Genomic DNA, 22,608 nt, shown 5'->3' with positions numbered 1-22,608 from the left:
TATTATATTGAAGGTTTCTGAATAACTAGATCATCAAGTGAAGTTTTGAAATCCTTACTTATTTTACTTTGTATGGCTGTTTATAAGTGGTTTTAATAAGCCATATTTCAATGATTCTAAGTCACTGGGTATGCCTTAAAATTGATGGGTCATAGCGTAATGTGCAATACTTTTTCTTTTCTTGAGGTGCATAAAATAATGGTAAGTTTTAATGATTGAGGACATGTTAAATTAGGTAAATAGAGTATTTTCTCTCACACTTTTTCTCCCTGCTATGAATAGTTAGTTTTCTCAGATAATACTTATTGGTGGGAGGGGTCTTTAATTTTTTTATAGCTTTAGTTTGTTGTCCGTTAGTTTCAGTCTGGAGACCTGGGTAAAGACATTTACTTTAAAAAATTGTATTTTACATTACATTGAGTTTTAATTTTATGTTTTGAGAGTAAGTGCAGAGCCTGATGTGGGGCTTGAACCCACAGACTGTGAAATCATGACCTGAGCTGAGATCATAGGACATTTAACCTGCTGATCCATCCAGGTGCCCTACATTGATTTAAAAAATGTTCTAATACTTAGGATAAGCCTGCTTTAAAATATGTTTTTTATTTGTAGGTGGAAGATGAAACGGTCTTACACAACATTCCTTACATGGGGGACGAAGTCCTAGACCAGGATGGGACGTTCATCGAGGAGCTGATAAAAAATTATGATGGAAAAGTACATGGGGATAGAGGTGAGTCGCCTGTTTGTTCTCTTGGAAAAAGGGGCCAGAGAATTGACAGAGATTTTGAGTTTTTAAGCACAGGTATGAAAAAGATATTTTAGAATATTATAAGTAAATTTATTGCTGGATTGGCTTGGGCTTACAAGCCTAAAAATTTTAATGTTTTCCCTCCTTTTATTTTTTTTTTAAATGTTTTTTTATTTCTAGGAGAGAGAGAGAGAGAGAGACAGCATGAGCTGGGGAGGGTCAGAGAAAGAGGGAGTCACAGACTGAAACAGGCTCCAGGCTCTGAGCTGGGCAGTCAGCACAGAGCCCGACGTGGGGCTCGAACCCACGAACCGCGAGATCATGACCTGAGCGAAAGTCGGACGCTTAACTGACTAAGCCACCCAGGCGCCCCTGTTTTCCCTACTTTTAAATTGAATCATTTTTGCTACTTGAAAATGATGCATAGTTGGTCATAGTTGGTTATATCATAAATTATAATGTTAGTGACATGTAAAGTAAATAAAATGGTTTGAGCGTATGCAGATTTTAAGATTGCTTCACAGTAAAACTAGGACCGGGGCTCTGCTTACGTGACACGTGGGTTTCAGAAGGCCTTATGCTCAGATAGATGCCCCCCTTAGCTGCCGCAGTTCTGCATTTCTGTCCCTGCAATCACAGCTTCCGTGTTTTGTGTCCAGGGGACCCCGTCAGTGTCTGGCAGGAGGGTAGCATGTGTAACATCATCACCGCTCTTCTTTTCTGGGGAAAGCGACGGCTTATCAGATGCGTTGTTGGGAGGAGACTGAGGCCACAGTTCGTTTCTAGAGAATTAGGTTATAGTAGCAGGCACTGGAAACTTGTGTTGGGCTTGGGGGGTGGGTAAAGAGAAAATGACTGGTGTTGAAGATAAATTCTTCCTAACTTTGCCTCAGGCCAATATTGAAGGTGATCTCCCTCCTCATTTTAAGAGCAGTGTTCCAGTGCTGATTAATAGGCTCTGGCCGATGCTTCCGCATTAGAAAAAGGCATACATAAACTCATGACCACTTTCCTCTGTATATTTCTGACATTTGACTTGATGAATTTCAGAATGTGGTTTTATAAATGATGAAATTTTTGTGGAGTTGGTGAATGCTCTGGGTCAGTACAATGATGATGATGATGATGATGATGGAGATGATCCTGATGAAAGAGAAGAAAAACAGAAAGATCTGGAGGAGAACAGAGATGGTATGTCTCTTTATTAGGTTTGTGTGTGGCCCTGACAGCATCTTAGAGGATTATTTGTAAGATTTCATTCTGTACTTGTCTTTATTTCCTGTGTCTAACAAAAGAACGTACTGTTTTGGGGATTTTGCTGGGTAATCATCATAACCCGTATTCTAATATTGATCACTGACCGTACAAGTGGTATACCAGTCACTTTGTGTGCACCAGATGTGGCTTTCCTCATCATGTCTGTTTTATCGTTGAAGAGAAAAGGCTTAGTGCAGTTAAGTAACATATTTAAGATTACATTCTTGGAGGAAGAAGCGGAACCCAGAACCCTGTGCCTGTCACCCCTCCGAATGCCCCTGCTTTTAGCCCCTACACTATGGCTTATCAGGCAAACAGATTGGCCCAGTCCAGAGTCCAGAGCTGGCGAGACTTGGCAGAGCTCGTTGTTAAACAGCATAGAAGAACATTGGGGGAAAACTTCAATTTGAAAGAAGCAAAATGTTTTCATAACAGGCAGTGGTCACGTAGTTCATCTCCTTGATTTTACAAAGAAGAATCAGAGCCCGGGAAATAAGTCTGTGGGCAGGGCCACAGACCCAGTCAGTAGCAGAGCTGGGATTCGCACCCGGGGCTTCTCCCTCCCGGTGCGCCTAAAACTTGACGTATTTGATTTTAAGTGTTTTGTTCGTGTGGCCTCTTGCTCCCTGGAGGCCTGTGACGTGTCAGAAGTAAGCGAAACACGGAGGTGATGATTTTCGTAGAGAATTAGCTCTGTTAGATGTAGTTGTGTGGAGGAAATGAAAGACCGAAAGACTTGCTTTCTTTCATCTTTTCCCCTTTCTTATTTCCCACTATAGATAAAGAAAGCCGCCCGCCTCGGAAATTTCCTTCTGATAAAATTTTTGAAGCCATTTCCTCAATGTTTCCAGATAAGGGCACAGCAGAAGAACTCAAGGAAAAGTAAGATTTGTTCTCTGAGGCAGTCTGGCCCCGTATGGTACGTAGCCCAGCATTTTGGTTCATCAGTGTCGAGCTCATGGAGCCGACAAGTCTCTGCGCACAGAGCCACGGGCTTCTTGACACCCGTGTGAGGTGCTGTCCTGCACGGCGTTGACTGTGGATGCAGTGTGCATGCGCACACACGCACGGTTTCCGGTAATGCATGAGAGAATTTCTCAGGACACTTGTAGAGTGTAGTTGATGTTTATTTTAACGAATATGTAACATTTTTCATGGTTTGAATCCCATCTGTGAACTTGAATCTTTTTTTTAAGTTTATGTATTTATTTTGAGAGTGTGAGCAAGAGCACAGGCTAGGGAGGGGCAGAGAGGAGACACAGAATCCCAAGCAGGCTCTGTGCCATAAGCGTGGAGCCCAGTGCAGGACTCGAACCCACAAACTAAGATCATGATCTGAGCCAAAATCAAGAGTCGGATGCTTAACTGACTGCACCGCCAAGGCGTCCCGTGAACTTGATTTTTGATACAGTGTGCAGAATATTTTATTGGCTCTTCATCTAACTAAGATGGTTTTGGGTCAGACCTTTCCTTGTGTGTGGCTTGGGCATGATGGGCAAACATCGCCACGGCTACGCGGGGCCCTGCGGAGACTGGGTTTTCAGGGAAGGGGTTGTGGTCGTGCCCTCACCTCCCTTGCCTGCGGCCCCCCGCAGGTATAAGGAGCTGACGGAGCAGCAGCTCCCGGGCGCTCTTCCTCCTGAGTGCACTCCGAACATCGACGGGCCGAACGCCAAGTCCGTGCAGAGGGAGCAGAGCCTGCACTCCTTCCACACGCTCTTCTGCCGGCGCTGCTTTAAGTACGACTGCTTCCTGCACCGTAAGTGTGGCTGCGCCTTCCTGCTGTGTGTTGTGGGTCCTGTGGCCCAGCGCCGGGAAGCGGTGTCCTTGATCGCAACTAGAATTGACCGTTTCACCTGGCGGTCAAGACTGAGAGCTGTGCTGGGATCGGAGGGTTGGTGTTCTGTGGTTTGTTGCTTGAGGGTTGCTGTGCAGTCTTGAAGTTGGACCACCTGGCGCGGTACTCCCACTGCAGAGTACGGGCCAGCGGGGTTCCCGTAGGTCTCGCCTCGCTCCTGAGTGTCGCAAAGCTGTGGCTGTGACCCGGCTCGTGGGCTCAAGTGGCAGCACTGCTGAAGTGCTGAACACGTTGTGTTGGATGAGAAATTGCCTAAAAGAGATGTTTGTAGGTATTCTTGTCTATTTAGTGTTTGCCGTCTTTTTTAAATTTGATCCTCTGAGTAAGTTTCTTTTAAAAATACCTGCAGTTGATGGGCTCCTGGGCGGCTCAGTCAGTTAAGCGTCTGACTTGGGCTCAGGTCATGCCCCCACGGCTCATGAATTCGATCTCCTGCATCGGGCTTTCTGTTGTCCACGCAAAGCCTGCTTTGGATCCTCTGTTCCCCCTCTTGCTTGTTCTCTGTCTCTCCCCAATGTTTTAATTTTTTTTTTTTGAATATTTTTTATTTATTTCTAGGAGAGAGAGAGAGAGACAGCGTGAGCAGGGGAGGGTCAGAGAGAGAGGGAGACACAGAATCCAAAACAGGCTCCAGGCTCTTAGCTGTCAGCACAGAGCCTGATGCTGGGCTCGAACCCACAAACCGCGAGATCATGACCTAAGCGAAAGTCGGACGCTTAACCGACTAAGCCACCCAGGCGCCCCCTCAGTGTTTTAATTTTTAAAGAAATATATATTATTTAATGTTTTATTATTTGTTGAGCATAAGTGGGGGAGGGGCAGAGAGAGACACGGAAGATCTGAAGCAGGCTCTGCGCTGACGGGCTGAGTCCAGTGGGGCTTGAACTCATAAACCTCGAGATCATGACTTGAGGTGAAATCGGTCGCTCAATGGACTGAGCGTCCCAGGTGCTTCTCATTTTTTTGTTTTTTAAAGATTTTATTGTTATTACTTAGAGAGGGTGAGAGGGAGAGAGAGAACCTCAGGCAGGCTCCATCCCACCATTCCAGTGTCATGACCGGAGCTGAAATCTAGAGTCACATACTCAGCTGACTGAGCCACTCAGGCACCCCAAAGATTTTATTTTTTAAGTAATCTCTGCCCCCAGTGTGGGGCTTGAACTCATGACTCTGAGACCAAGAGTCGCGCACTTTACTGACTGAACCAGCCCCCCTCCCCCCCGGCCGGTTTATAAAGTTCTGTCCGGTTCTTAGGAAGAATAGTGTGAATTGCATCCAGGTGTCAGAACAGTGGAGCGGAAGCTCCACGCGGGAGTCCGGGAACCGGTGCCTCCAGTCTGTGGACGTAGTACTTCAGTGCCGTCTCGGTGCAGGTGAGCCAGGAAGTAGGCTGCTGCTCCTGATCACGATTACAGGAGCTTTTTTGTCATGGTCTTCAGATTTGAGTAGTTGAGACGAACCCTGAACCTGATAAATCCCTCTTGTCAAGCTGGGGACATTGTAGTGAACTTCGCTTCGGGGGGATGGCGGGCTGGCCACACGTGGCACTCGGAGCGGTGGGTCCCTGGCTGCCACGCCCCTTCTTCCTTCCTTCCTTCCTTCCTTCCCTTCTCCGTGCACTGGAGCCAGGCTCATCGTCATTCAGCCTGGACGGATTCTGTGGGGACTCGCTGCGTCCCACCAGCTTTGGCCAAACCTCGCAGACCGTCTCCTGGGCAAAGGGAACCAGTCAGTACGTCGTTAGATGCATGTTCAACGTAGCGTTTTGTACCTATGATAGAATAACAGCGCGTCACCAGCTCTTGTGAAGATTAATTTTATTATGATGCGTAAAATACTTAGAACAGTACCTGGCTTGTTTTTAGTTACTATTTTTTAAACAAAAATGTCTACACATGGTAGACGTTTCAAAAATGTATTAAAAGGTGTCCAGTGGATTCTTCCTGCCACGTGTGCCCCACGCATAGAGTTTGTACCTTCCTCCTTAGACCACTAACCTCAGTTCTTCTGTATCTTTCTGTAGTATCCTCTGGCAAAATGCAAAGATGTTCTTTTCCCTACCGTCCTTCTCACAAGGTGCCATACTCGTGAGGCTTCTCCCTGTTTTGAGTTCATGGTGTAGAGGAAGTTCCTGTCTGGAGAGCCGCGTAGCCTTCCATCCCAGGAGGCAGTGCAACTCAGCATTTGGGTCCTGTCGCGCCTTTTGCCGTGACAGTGCCGCGGTGAATGACCTTGGCCATGCCTGCACAGCGTTTGTATAAGTGTAGGTTAACCTGGTCCGCTGGTTTTGGCTTCGCTCTTTTGCATTTAACTCTTTGATCCTTTGGAAGTGAGTGATTTTGATAGAGTTTTGGATCTACTTCTCCCCACCCCCAAGGCTGCATAGTGGTTTCCATGCCATTTCCTGGAAAGGCCGCCCTCCGTGCCTGTTACCACGTGTGCTCGGCTCTCTTTTTCTGTGTTCTCTTCCAAGAGGCTTTATTCAGAGATCTCTTGCCTGTTCCTTCTGGTTCTTTAATGTAAATTTTAGAATCAGTTTGTCTAATTACAAAAAAAGTGTAGGTAATATCTTCATTGGAACTCCGTTAAATTTATAAATTACCTAAGGGGAAATTGACATTTTAAAATGAGGATTAAGTGTAACCTATGATCAGGTTTCCTTCTGTGTCCTTTAATAACCTCGAATTTTCCTCATGTGGCTCTTCTACATTCTTTCATAAGATGAGTTCTAGGTTAATGGGTTGTTGCTGGGCTTTTTCTCTTTAAGTGTTACATGTTTTATACCTTGATACCTTATGGAATTGTCCTTGTTTATAGTAGTTTCTCAGTGGATTTTTTTTTGAGTTTTCTAGTTCTGTAGGTAGACTGTAGTTGTTGAGATTTTGTCTTTATGACTAATTTCTTTCCGTGTCTAATTACGTTGGCTTATATCTTCAATGCAGTGTTAGATACTTTTGGTACTAGCAGATACATTTTCTGTTGCATCTGGATCAGTTTTGGAAATTACCTGTTATACCCACGTTTTGAAATTTATTTTTATAAAGTTGATCTGGGTGTTCAGTGATTCTTCTTTCTTTCATTTTTTTGATGCACCTAAGTGATGTCTGTTTTATTTTAAGAATCTGTTTTCTGTATTTCCCCCTCAGAATCAGCTACTGTATTAGTTTTGCTACTTTTCTCTTTATGAGTCTGATTTTTGGCTTTATGTGGTGAATACCCAGAGAGTTGTTACTAGAGCACGGTTTCAACTTCTCTTAGGCTGATATTTGATCATTATTGTCTTCAGGAATTTTAAGGAATGTTGACTGTTTTCTTTTTATTTATTTATTTAAAAAATTTTTTTTTAATGTTTTATTTATTTCTAGGAGAGAGAGAGAGACAGTGTGAGCAGGGGAGGGTCAGAGAGAGAGGGAGTCACAGACTGAAACAGGCTCCAGGCTCTGAGCTGGCAGTCAGCACAGAGCCCGACGCGGGGCCCGAACCCACGAACCGCGAGATCATGACCTAAGCGAAAGTCGGATGCTTAACTGACTAAGCCACCCAGGCACCCCAACTGTTTTCTTTTTAACTTGTTTACGGGAGAATTTTTAACTTCTGGGTAGAAGGGTCTTTTTGGATGTCATCTATTTTAATTATTTCTGTGCAGTAACCTGATTCCAGGCCTTATCTGTGATTTAGATGTTGGGGTATCTACCATTTTTGTCTGTAAGGAAGAAGTTTTGATGGTTAGGGGGATTTGCAGTTCATCCGAACCAGAAGCTGAGTATCTGTCTGACCGTGGGTCTTTTTTATTAGAGGGACTTACACGTTCGAATGAACCTCTAAGGATACATGGTTTTGGTTTGGGAACAAATTCCACTTTGTATTCCAGATAACTTTTAGGCCATGATCCATTTTGTAAATTGGAAATGGGCTGTTCTGCAAACTTGGGCGTCCTGTAATTTCTTTCTTGCTTGCCTTTTAAAAAAGTTTAGGCAAACCATGAGAGACTCTTGAATCCTGAGAACAAACTGAGGGCTGATGGGGGTGGGGAGAGGGGAAGGGGGGTCATGGGCATGGAGGAGGGCACTTGTGGGGATGAGCACTGGGTGTTCTATGGAAACCAACTTGATAGTAAACTATGAAAAAATTTATTTATTAAAAAAATTTTTTTAATGTTTTATTTATTTCTGAGAGAAAGTCAGCGTGAGCAGTGGAGGATCAGAGAGAGAGAGGGAGATACAGAATCTGAAACAGGCCCCAGGCTCTGAGCTAGCTGTCAACACAGAGCCTGATGCAGGGCTCGAACCCACAAACCATGAGATTATGAGCTGAGCCGAAGCTGGACACTTAACCGACTGAGCGACCCAGGTGCCCCAAAAAAGTTTTTGAGAGAGTGCATGCGAATGGGGGAGGGGCAGGAGAGCGAGGGAGAGAGAGAATCATGGGGCTCAGTCCCATGAACCATAAGTTTGTGACCTGAGCTGAAATCAAGAGTCGGACGCTTAACTGACTGAGACCCCCAGCTGCCCTGATGTCATTTCTTTATAAAAATTTCAGCCTAAAATTGGCTGCCTGGTCTGTCTTTGACGCTTACTAGAGGAACCAGGGTCAGCTCCTGAATGGACTGTGGTGGGTATAAAGAAGTGACACATTTCCTGATAGGTCAGGAAGGCAGGCAGCCTGGGAAATTAAGGTTGGGAAATTTCATGTGCTTAAATAGGATCAAAGTTCTAGTAGAAGCCTGGAATAAATGTTTTGTTAGGTTTTCTATTCTCTGAATGGCTTACAGAGGAATCCGTTTTAAGCATAAAACCCGTTTGTCACTTTTGATATTATGTAAAAGTCTAGGCTTTTTGGAATGTGTATTAATGCTAATTGTAGATCTTTTAACATTTTAATTGTTAGAATTTCAGAAACTGTTCCAAAGTTTGCAGTTGATGGTTGACTTTCTTTTTTAGTATTTCAGATGTGTAATGATTAAAATACAGACCTAGGAAGTTCATACTTGCCATATAATTAACGGAGTGGCTTACCGTCCCTACATCTTGATTTTCCTCATCTGTAATTGGGGGTGAGGATCCCGACGCCTGGGGGATTTCTTGTGTGCTTCGAACACAGAAGTGTCTACTGTTGGCTGCCGTCACTGCCTGCTGTTGTTACTACTGTCCCATGCTCTGAGCATTGACATGGTCATTTTGTAGGGTACTTCTTAATAGTCTGAGCTCTGGTGGACAGAGAATATATAGGATTCCAACTGTAAGTATATTCAGAAAGAATCCTTAATGCCAGGTTCTAATCAGAGCAGACAAGATCAGTACTTGGGCAGAAGTTAATGTATAAACGCGACACTTTGTACTAATCTGCGATCAGTTGTTTTGTCATAATTATCACAGGACATCGAGCTGAAGTATGTAGGAGAAGTGAACGTCGCAACAGGGTGGGGGGCAGGGAAGGCGTCTCTCCCTGCCTGTGGTGCAGCGTGTTGGGTGCCGGTCTCAGCTCACTTGCCGCCTGCCCGCGAACCTGCCACGCGGATTATTTAGTCCCATTTCCTAATCTGTAAAACCACCACTGGAAGTAGGTGACTGCTAGGGTTTGTCCACCTCCGCAATCCTCGAGTTCTCCAGTTCTGCATGTGCGGCTCCATGCGGAAAGACTTTACAAGATTCTGAGGGGCTATTCGGGATTTTTAGCTGGTTTTTAGAACCTCCAGTTTACTTAAATACAGGTATAGGGAGGAGTGGGAACTGGATATTGTAAGTCTTTTTATCTTTGCTTGACAACCTTTAGATGAGATTTTTCATCAAGATTTTATAGGTTGCTTTTGAAAAAAACCAAACCAAACCCCTAGAAGCGCTCAACGTTTCTTGTTCTCTTTTTGTCAAGTTTTAGAAAACATACCCTGCTTGAATGTTCTTTTTAACAGTTTTACTGATTAGGTTATTTTATATCATCTTTTCCCCTCATATTATATTTAGCTTGAAATATATTTTAATAACATAGTTGAAATATTAGTACTTTAAGATGCTGATGTGAAACTATTAAGTGCTCTGAAAATCTAAAGTAGTCCAGACATTTCTAGAAGGGGGAGTTCTTTGTGTACTTAGTTTCCTTAAATAATTGGAAGATTGAAATTCTGCCGAGGGAAGTCTAACAATGAGAATACTTCTCTTTCTTGAGCTAAGCGCAATGTGAAATTAACAATGGTACTTTAACAATTATTAAAGTACCTTTGACTATCAGTGTGTTAGTTTTTCCTGTAGAGCCAACACGTGACTTACGAGCAGCCCTTGCAGCGGCCCCAGCTCGTGTCGCACAGCGGTTGCTGTCCTCGCTTGTGTTCGGGCCTCTATGTTTTCCACGGGCTCAGGTGAAATCAGGAACATCGTCTTTAAACAGAGGAGCTATCCAGACTAAAAATGAGTTTTACCAAAAACATATCAGTATGTGCTGCTGGCTCTGGCTAAGGGTGATCTTGTTTCTTGGATGGATGCAGTTCCTTGCTGCTGATGTGACCTTAACCTTCCATAGGCTCTGACTTTTATTTTTGGGGTTCTCACCTGGTCAGAAATGTAACCCAGTGCTAAATGTGTCATGGTGTCACCCTCTCATTCCAGGGAAATCGAACTCACTTCAAACAGAATTTGAGCCTTGAATTTCTACTTTAAAGATCTCACTTTGTTGTCTTTTTCTTGTTCTCCTCATCAGTCAGTTCATCTTTCCCGTTTAAGTTCTGTGCATAGAATTATGGCTTTCTACAGATGGTTTTTAAATGGTTTGTTTCATGATTGTGTCAGTTGTTTTTATCCAAATTAGATCATTTTTGTGTTGTGTGATTTGAACAGGGCATTTGTAGCATTTGCCTTGGTAGCTGGAAGCAGGCTTTCTCGAGGGTTTCTCCTACCTTCTCACTGCTTTGCATTCACACTCAGTTAGTTGGCCAGTGTGGTGTACTCTGAATCTTGTTACCACGTTGCTTGGGGACTTTAAGTTTCAAACACTTTTGTTTCTAGAACCTGTTTTGTGTGACCATGTATTTCCTATAGAAGTCATGTCTAGGTTCTTGAATTGTGTCTGAGCCAAAGTGATGGAGCTTCAGTAGTCTGAGGGTATCTTCTTTATTTTTTATTGTTATTAAAAAATATTATTTTTTAAAGTTTATTTTGAGAAGGGTGAAAGAGAATCTGAAGCAGGCTCCCTGCTGTCAGTGCAGAGGCCGATGCGGGGCCTAATCCCACAAAAATGAAATTGTGACCTGAAGCCAAAGCTGAGAATCACTTAACTGATTGAGCCACCCAGGTGCCTCGTCCTCTTTTATAGTATTTTTTAGTTTTTTTATTAAAAGGATTTTTTAAAATGTTTATTTTTGAGAGACAGAGAGACAGCGTGAGTGGGGGAGGGCAGAGTGAGAGACAGAGACACAGAATTGGAAGCAGGCTCCAGGCTCGGAGCTGTCAGCACAGAGCCTGATGTGGGGCTCGAACCGACAAACCGTGAGATCACGACCTGAGCCGAAGTCGGACGCTTAACCCACTGAGCCACCCAGGCACCCCCTCCCTGTCCTCTATTTTAAAAAACTAGTTTTAAACAAGTGCTGTCCCATTCTTGTCCCACTTGAGACGCTGATTGCTGACCTTTATTTAGAAATCAAGAAATTGTAGATGCTAGAAATCTTTGGTAAAAATAGGAAATCTGATTTCATCGTAGAGGGGTATATCCATTATTTCTAATTAAAGACTCAAATATTCGTGTTCAGAGTTAAGAGTTTATGTGCATCAATTATACTTGCAAGGAGAAAAGGAGGAAACCCCTAATCATTCCAGAATGTACTGTTTCCTCCCTGGTTACGGGTTCGTGGGGAGGACTGGTGGTATGCCAGGGGAGAGTCGGGGAAAATACGTTGAGATGAGTCAAGAAGAGCTTGAAGGGAAGTTCTGTAATGGAAACCCTATGTTGGCAAGGTTGTAATGTACTAGTTGACTGTTTCCAGTGAAACTGGAAATGACGAGTGACTATAGTCCTATTCGGATATTTTGTTTATTTTGCAGCTTTTCACGCAACACCCAACACTTACAAGCGGAAGAACACAGAAACGGCTCTGGACAACAAGCCATGTGGACCACAGTGTTACCAGCACCTGGTAAGCATGAGGGCTGCCTGCTCCGGAGTCTTGCCAGGGGACGGGGGTGAGGTCTGGGAGGCCAGTGTGGGCCCTCCTGCTCCTGTACCTTGGCCATGTGGTGGGCAGGGGCTCTCCCCGTTGCCGTTTCTTCCCTCACGGTCACCTTCTGCACATTCTGGTCCTTTGTGAATCTCATAGTATTCTTGGTCTCTCTGTGTTGACCTCTTCAACCTGGCAAGGTTGTTAGCATCAGGGACTCTTACACCCGCCGGAGTCATGAGTGTGAGAAGGACAGGTGGCTGCTTCAGCCCCAGAAGCTCATAATTGTCCATGGTGGTTCCCAAGCCTTCCTCAGGGTTCTAGACCCATGGTGGTTGCGGTGAGGTGACAGACGCCACAGATTTTTTTTTTTAACGATGGAGAGAAGGGTTTAGGAAGATATGAGGTAGAACAGTTTTTTTTTTTTTTACGGGTACTATCTTATTTTTACCACTTCCCCTCTTTGAACCAAGCCATTGCTACCTAGGAACTAGATGGGTATATATTGCCTGTTGCATTTTGGACAGAAGATTCATTGAATGGCACCTGCAGAAGGTATCCTATTTTTAAGCAGTTTGGTTTGCGTAGAAAGAAGTATAAATCTGTTGGCTGCTCTCAAACTTCTCCCTTCTGCTGCCACTGTGTGGGATTCCGGAGCACAGCTATAGAATATTTGGTGGCAGCTGGGGTTTTCCTGCGCTCATCTGACATGTTTCTGTGTCTCTCTGTGATCCACGATCGTACCGTCGTCGCATACGCTTGGAGGCTGGCTTATCAGACTTGCTGATGCCAAATGCACTGTTTTCACGGTTTTGGGGGGCCGTGCAACCCTCCCAGGAAAAGGGGGATGTTCTTTTTAATAGTAAGGCAGGATGCGACAAAGCCCAGCGTGCTTCTGTGATTCGTGTTCTCTGTGTGTTCCTGAAATCTCTCCAGAGAGAGGCACCTAAGAGACCCTGCAGTAGGAAAGTCGGGGTCTGGATGCACGTTAGGTGTGCGATTCTTCTCATGAAGGTTCACGTTTAAAGAGACTTACCTGTTTATATTTTGTTGTAATCCATGAATAGAACACAGCTCACAGGTTCATGGAGAGTGGCCTCGCCTGCTCTCACACCCTGTAGCACAGACAGAACCTAGACTGATATTTCGGAAATTTTCAAACTATCGAAAGCAGACAGAAAGCCAGGATGTGCAAATGATTATTGGTGAACGTGGGTATCGTGGGAATTTATTGGCTGACTTGCTTTGTGCGTCTTTTTATCTCATTCTACACGCCGAGTTGGAGCTGTTTACCGTGGTGTTTGCGCCTTTGCATCCGTAGGAAGGAGCGAAGGAGTTTGCTGCCGCCCTCACGGCCGAGCGGATAAAGACGCCGCCGAAGCGACCCGGAGGCCGCAGGAGGGGGAGGCTGCCCAACAACAGCAGCAGGCCCAGTACCCCCACCATCAATGTGCTGGAGTCGAAGGACACAGACAGCGACCGGGAGGCGGGGGCCGAGACGGGCGGGGAGAACAACGACAAGGAGGAGGAGGAGAAGAAGGACGAGACGTCCAGCTCCTCCGGTGAGACGCGGGGCGCTGGGCGGGGCTCTGCTTGGAGGGGTCGCGGGCGCGGGGCCGGGTTCTGCCGCCTCTGCTCACATCCCGGCCCGCGCGTCGGGGGGGGACGGGCGGCGTGTGTCCCCTTCCGCGTCGCTTCCCTTCCTCATGCGGTTTAATGCCGTTGATGTCTGTGCGAGGTCTGGGTTGGAAGGGCCCACCGGAAGTGCCGGCCACTGTCGTACTGCTGGGATTGCACTTGTCCTCTCGGCCCTGTGACTGACTGACAGCAGTAGACCCTTCGCTTTCATTTTATTAGTTTTTTGAGTAAGCTCTCTACCCACAGTGGGGCGTGTGAACCTGTGACCCCGAGATCCAGAGCTTCAGGCTTTACCGACCAGCCTGCCAAGCGCTGGTGGCCCCCCTGCTCGCATCCAGAAGGTTGTGTTAAAGGGGACCCAGTCTGTGCTCCCTGGGAGGCTTAGGGGCGGTTTCCAGCCTTCTTCTTGAGATGATTCACTCCCTGCTTTTTTTTTTTAAGCACAACACTTGAGTTTTACTCTTTCTTTCTTCCCCTCTCTCTCCCTTATTTATTTTGAGAGTGTGGAGGAGGGGCAGAGAGGGAGGGAGGGAGAAAATGCCAAGCAGGCTCCACGCTGTCATCGCAGAGCCCTATGTGGGTATCGATCCCACGAACTGTGAGATCCTGACCAGAGCCAAGATCAGGAGTTGAACGCTGAGCCCACTGAGCCACCCAGGTGCCCCAAATTGTCATTTTTTGACCAGTGGGTAATTTTGGTTTTCTAGAAGCGAATTCTCGGTGTCAGACGCCAATAAAGATGAAGCCAAACATTGAGCCTCCTGAGAACGTGGAGTGGAGTGGCGCCGAGGCCTCCATGTTCCGGGTCCTCATCGGCACGTATTATGACAATTTCTGTGCCATTGCCAGTCTCATCGGGACCAAAACTTGTAGACAGGTAAGCCTATATAGTAAAACCCTGTTTCAGGAACTTCAGAGGGAAAACAGGTAGTCCCTGTCCAAACAGAAGAACATTCCTGGTTATTCTTAAGCTCCTGTTCATCTCCCGAAAAGTAGATTAATCTTTTGTTCACTGAGCGGGAATGGACAGGAAATGATTCTTCTGACTTTAGAGATCTCAGGTAGGGGATCTAGAGAGAGAGGAAGACTGTAGGTGAACCTTGCGACTCTCGGTCAGAGTGTGGGTCGGTCAGCGTCTGTCCCAGTGCCTGGCAGTGCAGAGGCAGAGGCAGAGGTGGGCAGGCTTCTGGGATGGGGGAGGCGGCGCACACGGGTTTGCCTAAACACATGGTCCTCACGGCCCTGCACCTCCTGCCAGGTGTATGAGTTCCGTGTCAAAGAATCGAGCATTATAGCTCCAGTGCCGGCTGAGGATGTCGATACCCCTCCAAGGAAGAAGAAGAGGAAACACCGGTAAGTTGGCACATGGCCCATCCGGCAGGTTCCCTGGATGCTTCTGAGGGCAGTGGTCAGCCTTCGCTCTGTGACAGAAGCTGTAGTCTTGTCGGCCTAGGCTGTCGCTGGTATTTACCTCTTACGAGTACAGTAGCCACAGCAGAGTCAGCGTGTTAGGAGAATGTAACGGTAGCTTCTGTAGTGATGGCTCCATCGACAATTGAGCATGCACTCTAAGATGTGTTCCTGGGCGTGAGTGCTGAGCGGGGCGCTGAGCTTGTTTTTATTCTACGAGCCTGAATTCTCTACGTGTGTGCTGTGACTTTCTCTTCTTTTAAAAAATTTTTTTTCATTTTTAAGGTTTATTTTTGAGAGAACATGTGTGGGCAGGGGAGGGGCAGAGAGAGAAAGGGAGACACAGAATCTGAGGCAGGCTCCAGGCTCTGAGCTGTCAGCACAGCCCAACACGGGGCTCGATCCCACAAACCGTGAGATCATGACACTTAACCACCTGAGCCACCCAGGCACCCCATGTCACTTTCTTCTCAATAGACACCTTGCATTAAGCCTCTGTGAAGGTCACCTTTTACAAAGGCTTGCCTGGAAGGGAGTGTTTTCAGGCAAACTTGATTTAAGTTTATGTATCTTGGGGGGGTGGGTGGGGAACAGAACAAGTGGGCGAGGGGCAGAGAGAGAGAGAGAGAAAATCCCATGCGGGCTTCATGTTGCCAGTGTGGAGCCTGATGTGGGGCTCGAACTGGGTAAGCCATGAGTGAGCTCATGACCTGAGCCAAAACTAAGAGTCGGATGCTCAACTGGAGCCACCCCGGGGCTGACTTGATTTGTTAGTGTGGAGCCAGACACCTTGGCCTACTTTCCTCCCCCTCCGCACGTTCTTGAGAGAGAAACATGGTTGGGTGTGGGGTAAAGGACGACTGTGCTTTGGAAATTGCATACACGCTCCTTTCTGTTAGAAAGGCAGGGTCCACTTGATTTAGAACCTGAAGAACTTAGAAGTTCTTCTCACAGGAATTTAGGCTTAAGTTTATTGAATTCTGATCACACAGCTCAATGGAATTATTAAAGATGCCTGAAATCAACTGTACTATTTGAGGTTCATCTACATCTGAATGAGCCCAACCACTGTGCCTTGCCTGACTGAGGAGGGGGAGGCATGGAGGGGGGGTGGTCTCTTCTCTCGTGGTTACAGCCGACCCTTGAACAACATAAGTCTGAACTGCCAGGGTTTGTAAAACTGTTGGGGGCAGGGGTGGTAGGGATAAGTACAGTCCTGTAAATAATGTTTTATGATTTTTCTCAACACACTTTTCTGTAGCTTTATTGTAAAAACACAGTACACATATGGTACATGTGATGTACGAAATACGTATTAACTGATTATTACCGTGAGGCTTGGTGTTCACAGGCTACACAGTAGGTATGTTTCGGGGGAGTCAAAAGGTAGATGCACAGTTTTTACGGTGTGGGGGTTTGCCCCTAACCCCGCGTTGTTCAAGGGTCAGCCGTACTCGGGTTCCTGGCCCGCCCTGACCCGTTGGAGTGGCTTCTGTTGGATCTGTGCCGCGACTACTCCCCGGCTTCACAAAGACGACCTTGATTTTCTGTGTTTTGCAGGTTGTGGGCTGCCCACTGCAGAAAGATACAGCTGAAAAAGGGTTAGCATTTTTCCTTTCCACTTCTAATTAACTTAAAAACGTCTCGTTTGTTTCAGACCAGTAACTGCGTTAGTGTTGGGGATGTTCTGATAGAATTGACTTACATTAAGCCCATTTCAGTGGAGGACGTCTGTGGATTAGCTGCTAGTCAGTCCTGTGCCGCGGGGAGAGCTGGCTGCCTGGAGGGGAGCGGGCCAGTCCGTGAAAAGGATGACTCCGGATGTAGGGCTGGGAGGGGACAGGGAGGACTCTGGGAGCGGGGTGGAGTGGGGGGGCGGGGGGGGCAGTGCTCTGGACTGCCCCAGCATGTGGGGGATGGGAGGGACCGTCTCCCATCGCTTCGTAGGCAGAAACGTGTCCTACTGTAGGTACATGGGGAACACTTGCTGCTCCTCCGTGTAACGCAGAAGATGGGATCCTCGTTCGTTGTGTGCGACCCCGTTACACCTGGGTGACCTGCCTGCATGTTCTCTTCGTGCAGATGGCTCCTCTAATCATGTTTACAACTATCAGCCCTGTGACCACCCACGGCAGCCTTGTGACAGTTCGTGCCCTTGTGTGATAGCACAGAATTTCTGTGAGAAGTTTTGTCAGTGCAGTTCAGAGTGTAAGTATGGGCTGAACTGCACGGGAATTTCCTTCTTAGGCTGAACTGCTGACCGAAAGCCCGGGTAAGCAAAACCCGGCCGCCCGGGCTTGGTCTCCCCTTGAGGACATCTGCTTACCCCAGAAGGATTTGCGGGCCCCCACGTGGGACGCCGTGCGCACGGCCCGGGTGGGTCTGTGGGCAGGTGAGGCAGGTTGGAGTTTGTAAAGGAGATTTTCTTGGATTGTTCACATTAGATCGCAGTCAAGTTGCGTGGGACGTACAGGGTGTCCAGAAGTGGCTGCCGGAGGCTATGTCTACCCAAACCCATCGGGGGTTTGGAACGGGGCATAAGTGGCCTGTCAGCGGGTCGTGAAACTACGCGGCCAGCGCGGGTGCCAGGGAAATCCCTAGGGCTCTAGACTCTTAGGGTGGTTGTGAACCATGGCTACTACTGTTTAGTTTCTAAATGTTTATTTTTGAGAGAGAGCACAGGTGCACAATTGGGCGGGGGGCAGAGAGAAAATGGGAGACGGAATCCAAAGCAGGTTCTGGGCCACCAGCACAGAGCCCGACACTTGGCTCGAAACTCCTGGGCTGTGAGATCATGACCTGAACCAAAGTTGGACAGTCAGCCCCCAGGCGCCCCTCTGTGGGTATTCTTCAGTCTGGATCTTTCCTTCACACCTGTGTTAGCGCTAGAGCTTTGCAGTTCACGCGCCATCCAGCAAGTGAAAGTGGAAGAGCAGGAGCCCCGGGGGGCGGGTCTCCGTCCTGACGGCTGTAACTTCAGTTCCGGTGTTTCCTCTTCTGTCTGGGGGCAGGGGGTACGGTGGGGAGGGTCACACGAGACCGAGGTTGTGACGAGGCCCATCTCTCTGAAGGTCAGAACCGCTTCCCTGGCTGCCGCTGCAAAGCCCAGTGCAACACCAAGCAGTGCCCGTGCTACCTGGCCGTGCGCGAGTGCGACCCCGACCTCTGCCTCACGTGTGGTGCGGCCGACCACTGGGACAGCAAGAACGTGTCCTGCAAGAACTGCAGCATCCAGCGGGGCTCCAAGAAGGTGGGGCCCGCCCTCCAGTGCCGTCAGCGCCGCGATTGGTGGCTGGTTTTTTTCTGGGGAATGTGCCCTGAGGCAGAGGGCACCTTCCGGTGGCGTCACATGAACCAGTAAATTCTGACGCGCAGCTATGAGAGGCATCAGATTCAGAAGAGCAGTTTTTCTAGTTGCTTCTAGAGCTAGTCTCCATGTAAATAAGTGGTGTTCCGGTCAGAATCTAGACACTTGATTTTTCTCAGATCACATCCAAGCTGCTTTATTGTGCAGAGGGAAAGGGGAGTATTTTCGGGGGTAGGTTCTAAGTTCTGCCCACTGCGGAACTCGTTCCGCTTTCTTCACGAACCCTGAGAACACCGCGGCGGGACTTGCGTGACTGAGGCCTGCGAGGCGCCTGTGGGTGTTTTACCCGCAGCAACCAGGAGGTCTGTTACCTGGACAACACGCACTTGGGAAATTCTGTACCTGATTTTTTAGGGTAGGTAGCTGAAGGGTTTCTTGCGTTAATCATTTTTATAACAGCTGATGCTTAGTTTTAGAAGTTTATTATTTGTGAACGAGAGAGAATCCCAAGCGGGCTCCATCCTCAGTGCACAGCCCGACCTTGGGACTGGATCCATGACTGTGCCGCAGTCAGCAGTGGGACGCGCCCCTGACTGGTGCCCCCTCCCGCCCCCAAGGCTGACACTTGGGTAACAGCAGGCCCTGCTCACAGTGTGTTGTGTGGGGACTTCTAGTCCTCAGAACTCCAGGAGTTATGAGACTCACCCCATTTTATAGGTTAGGTGCAGTGACCCCCCACCCAGGCATTCTGGCCCAGAGCCCCTGCTGCCGACCGTCATGGCCCAAGTCACCCAGGAATGTGTGTGTGGGGGGGTCACACCCTTCCAGATAGCCTGTTCAGGGCAGTGGCAGCAGCTTCATATTTTTGGCTGTGAGGTGTCGGGTCGTCGTATTCTAGGCAGTTTGTGTCCTTGTCATGGTGCTAACACTCAGCCCTAAAAGTCTCCCCCGACCACGTATGAGTGCTTGACAGACCCCTGCTCAGGCGGACGTGCCACCTTTTAACTCCTCAAACAGAACATAAGTACTTTTTACCAGCTAGGTTTCAACTGCTTAACGGTATTACCTAAGATTGCTTTATTCAGCAAAAACGCCCAGCGTTTTGTGGTTCTGCCGCGCCGGGGTGGGGGTCGAGGCGCTGAGCAGCCCTCCCGGTGGCGTCGCTTCTGGACGGGTGTGAGGCCACGGGGGGACTGGGTGCTCTCTAGCCTTGCTCACGTGATCGCATGCGCTTCCTTTCTAGCACTTGCTGCTGGCGCCCTCCGACGTGGCGGGCTGGGGGATTTTCATCAAAGATCCTGTGCAGAAGAATGAGTTCATTTCGGAGTACTGTGGGGAGGTAAGGCGGGGTGGCCCGGGCTCGGGTGGTCCTCGGGTCGGGTGTGGTTACTTGCCTGGGATCCGTTTTGCTGGACAAGCCTGTGCGGTCGCTGAGACACAAAGTTGTAAAAATACGCCTTTTTGGCTCGGACTTAGCTCCTGCTGGGGGGTGGGGGGTCCCGGTCAATAAACTGCTTCAGTCCTCGTCACACAGCTGGGGACAGGGAGAACCAGAGCTTCTTGCTGGAGAGGCTGCCCTGCTCGGTCCCCAGGCCGACTGATGAGCTACTAGAAACGGCAATGTCCTTTACTCATGCACCGTTGTAGCCATAAAGAGCTGGGGCAGAACCACGGGGCGGCATCATTCTGGAAAGGACCCCCTGCCCCCCCCCCCCCAGTTGATATTTTTTATTCAGTGAAAAGACCTTCGCTAACCACTTTCTCCAGGCAGGATTCCTTTTGAGGAGGAAATGTTACTTCTCAGCCCTCACTGTTCCTAATGATCAGCACGTAGACTGAATGGGAGAGAGAAAGCAGCCGTAGGGGCCGCTGGGCAGGTTCTGCAGGAAGGCCGGAGGAGTGAGCGGCCCCTGGGAGCCTGCATCACCGAATCCCCTTTCTTGTTAGATTATTTCTCAAGATGAAGCCGACAGAAGAGGGAAAGTGTATGACAAGTACATGTGCAGCTTCCTGTTCAACTTGAACAATGGTAGGTGGGGGGGGGGATCTGCGAGCCGGGCGCCCCCGGGAGCATCTCCACCTCACTTACCGGCTGTTGGCAAGGCTGCTGGGACATGTTCTTCGGGGCCCTGCCTGGTTGTTCTCAAAAGTCCTGTGAGAACGAGGAAGCTGCTTTCTAGATGCTGTTTCTGGGTGGAGAACATGAGGCTGCGGGGGGCACACTTTGCCCCTGATACCTTCAGAGTAACTTTCCGCTGAAGCACAGTAGAAGGTCTTTCTGGGAACGTGTTCCACAGGCTGTCTGCGGGGGGGAGGTGAAATGCTCATTCTTGAAGTTAGGAACTTGGGTGTCATTTTTGGTGCAAGCCAACCGTGAACCGCTCTGACCCGTGGCAGCCCCGGGACTGGTAACTTTGTGTTTACCGAGTTAGGACTGAAATTGTTCACCGGATTGTGTTTTCTTTCTCTCTGTAGATTTTGTGGTGGATGCAACCCGCAAGGGTAACAAAATTCGTTTTGCAAATCATTCAGTAAATCCAAACTGCTATGCAAAAGGTAGGTGCTAATGGGATCGCATTCTCACCAGAACCCCCTTGCAGACCAGTGACCGTCCACTTGACAGGCCTGCGACAGAGGTTCTTTGCACAAGTCAGACCCTCCCTGTGGCCTGTCTTCATCCAACTCACTGACACCAGTGTGTGTATCTCTTTCCAGTCATGATGGTTAACGGCGATCACAGGATAGGGATTTTTGCTAAGAGAGCCATCCAGACCGGTGAAGAGCTGTTTTTTGATTACAGGTTGGTAACCCCGAATTTCTAGGAGGACCTCTGGGCTTTTTCTGCCTGGATTCTGAGCTGTGGATGAAGCCTGGTGTTGGCTCTTCTGTCCTTAGAGGGATTTATTTACTTCTGGTCCTTGTCTGTCAGCGGCTGGGGTGGGAAGGTAGACAAGGAATGCTTACTTGTGAAGTACAGGCATGCCTCGGAGATATTGCGGGTGCGGTTCCAGACCACTGCACCCAAGTGATTCCCAATCCTCTTGCTGGTGGGGGGGCTTGCCAGACAGTGACGGCTGCCGACCTGGGTTCTTAATGGCACCTAGAACGGTGAACCTTCTCCAGGGCGGTTCAGTCTCCCTTGCCCAGACCCATCCGAGGAGCCACCAGGCGCGGCCGCCGTCGCCCGTGGAACGCACGCCGACCCCCCAGACCTGCCGGTCGGCAGGCGGCCTGGTCCATGGGCCGCGGGACGGTGCGGTGGCCGCAGGCGTGAACGGGCCTCGATCCCGCCCGCCTCCGGCCGCGCGCTTGCCTGTGACCCGGGGCGCTGGCCGCCCGCAGCCTGTGTGGAAAGGAGTCCCTTTCGCTGAGCCGTGGAACTCGGCAGCCGACCTGCCACATCGGGAAGCCGTGGTGTAGACAGGCGCCTCGTGCAGGCCACGCCGCTCCCCGTACAGAGCGTGGGCAGAGCGGACTTCGCATGGTCCTCGGGGGCCCTCGGATTTGCAGGACGCTCCTGGCCCGCCCCTCCCACGGGAGGCTGCCGTGTCCACGCGGTGCGAGCCCGTCGTCGGTGCCCCCCGCTGCACCTTCTGGAGAACTTGCCGCTTGGCCGGCACCTCTGTGCTGTGGAGACGGCTTCTTTCCCCGAGCCGACCTCTGCAGCCTCCTCCCCTCCCTCCGCCTTCACGGAGAGGGAGAGCGTTGGGGCCCGGCTCTGGCGTCCGGGAACGATTGGCCGGCGGCGTCTTCTGTCCCGACCCCTGCGACCTCCGGACCAGCAGGGGGCCCGCGCTGCCCTCCTCCATCCGTGTGGTCCCCGGAGGAGCGCTTTCCATTCCTTCGCCAGCGTCTCTTCGGTGTTCACAGCTTGCTTTTCAAAATGCCTTCCTCGCTGAGCTCCGTCGTGTCTAGTTTTTTCATTTAAAGTGAGAGACGCAGGATCCTTCCTTTCACTCGCGCACTTAGGGGCCGCTGGGGGTGGTTAACTGGCCTGACTTCAATATTGCTGCATCTCAGGGACTAGGGAGGCCCGAGCAGAGGGGGGGGGGAGGGGCGGTCAGAGCACACCTGAGGTGTAGCCATTAAATCCATCTTCTCCTGTGGGTGCAGCTCGTGCCGCCCCATAACAGAGCAGTCACATCCAGGATCCCCAGTCAGCTTACCAGGCCTGATGTTAAATGAGAAAGTCTGGAATATTGCACCACTGACCAGACTTGTTAGATGTAAGGCTGCCACAGACC

The 22,608-nt window shown here is 48.9% G+C and overlaps 1 protein-coding gene across 6 annotated transcripts in view; it reads left to right on the top strand.

The window, feature by feature from the left end:
• The window catches only part of EZH2 (enhancer of zeste 2 polycomb repressive complex 2 subunit), a 67,929-nt gene that overhangs the window by 44,291 nt on the left and 1,030 nt on the right, over positions 1–22,608 (top strand). For all 6 annotated transcript variants that reach the window (XM_039253902.1, XM_039253899.1, XM_039253900.1 and 3 more), the window contains exons 5-19: positions 613–733; positions 1,802–1,942; positions 2,788–2,890; positions 3,604–3,767; positions 11,897–11,988; positions 13,331–13,571; positions 14,355–14,524; positions 14,906–15,000; positions 16,618–16,658; positions 17,140–17,265; positions 18,129–18,307; positions 19,608–19,703; positions 20,312–20,393; positions 20,840–20,920; positions 21,080–21,164. In XM_039253902.1, the coding sequence (XP_039109833.1) occupies positions 613–733; positions 1,802–1,942; positions 2,788–2,890; positions 3,604–3,767; positions 11,897–11,988; positions 13,331–13,571; positions 14,355–14,524; positions 14,906–15,000; positions 16,618–16,658; positions 17,140–17,265; positions 18,129–18,307; positions 19,608–19,703; positions 20,312–20,393; positions 20,840–20,920; positions 21,080–21,164 (1,817 nt within the window). The remainder of the gene's footprint in view (positions 1–612; positions 734–1,801; positions 1,943–2,787; positions 2,891–3,603; positions 3,768–11,896; positions 11,989–13,330; positions 13,572–14,354; positions 14,525–14,905; positions 15,001–16,617; positions 16,659–17,139; positions 17,266–18,128; positions 18,308–19,607; positions 19,704–20,311; positions 20,394–20,839; positions 20,921–21,079; positions 21,165–22,608) is intronic.

This window comes from Hyaena hyaena, unplaced genomic scaffold (assembly GCF_003009895.1).
Source record: "Hyaena hyaena isolate Hyena2069 unplaced genomic scaffold, ASM300989v1 scaffold_471, whole genome shotgun sequence".
NCBI lineage: Eukaryota > Metazoa > Chordata > Mammalia > Carnivora > Hyaenidae > Hyaena > Hyaena hyaena.
This window is presented reverse-complemented; position numbering and strand designations above follow the sequence as displayed.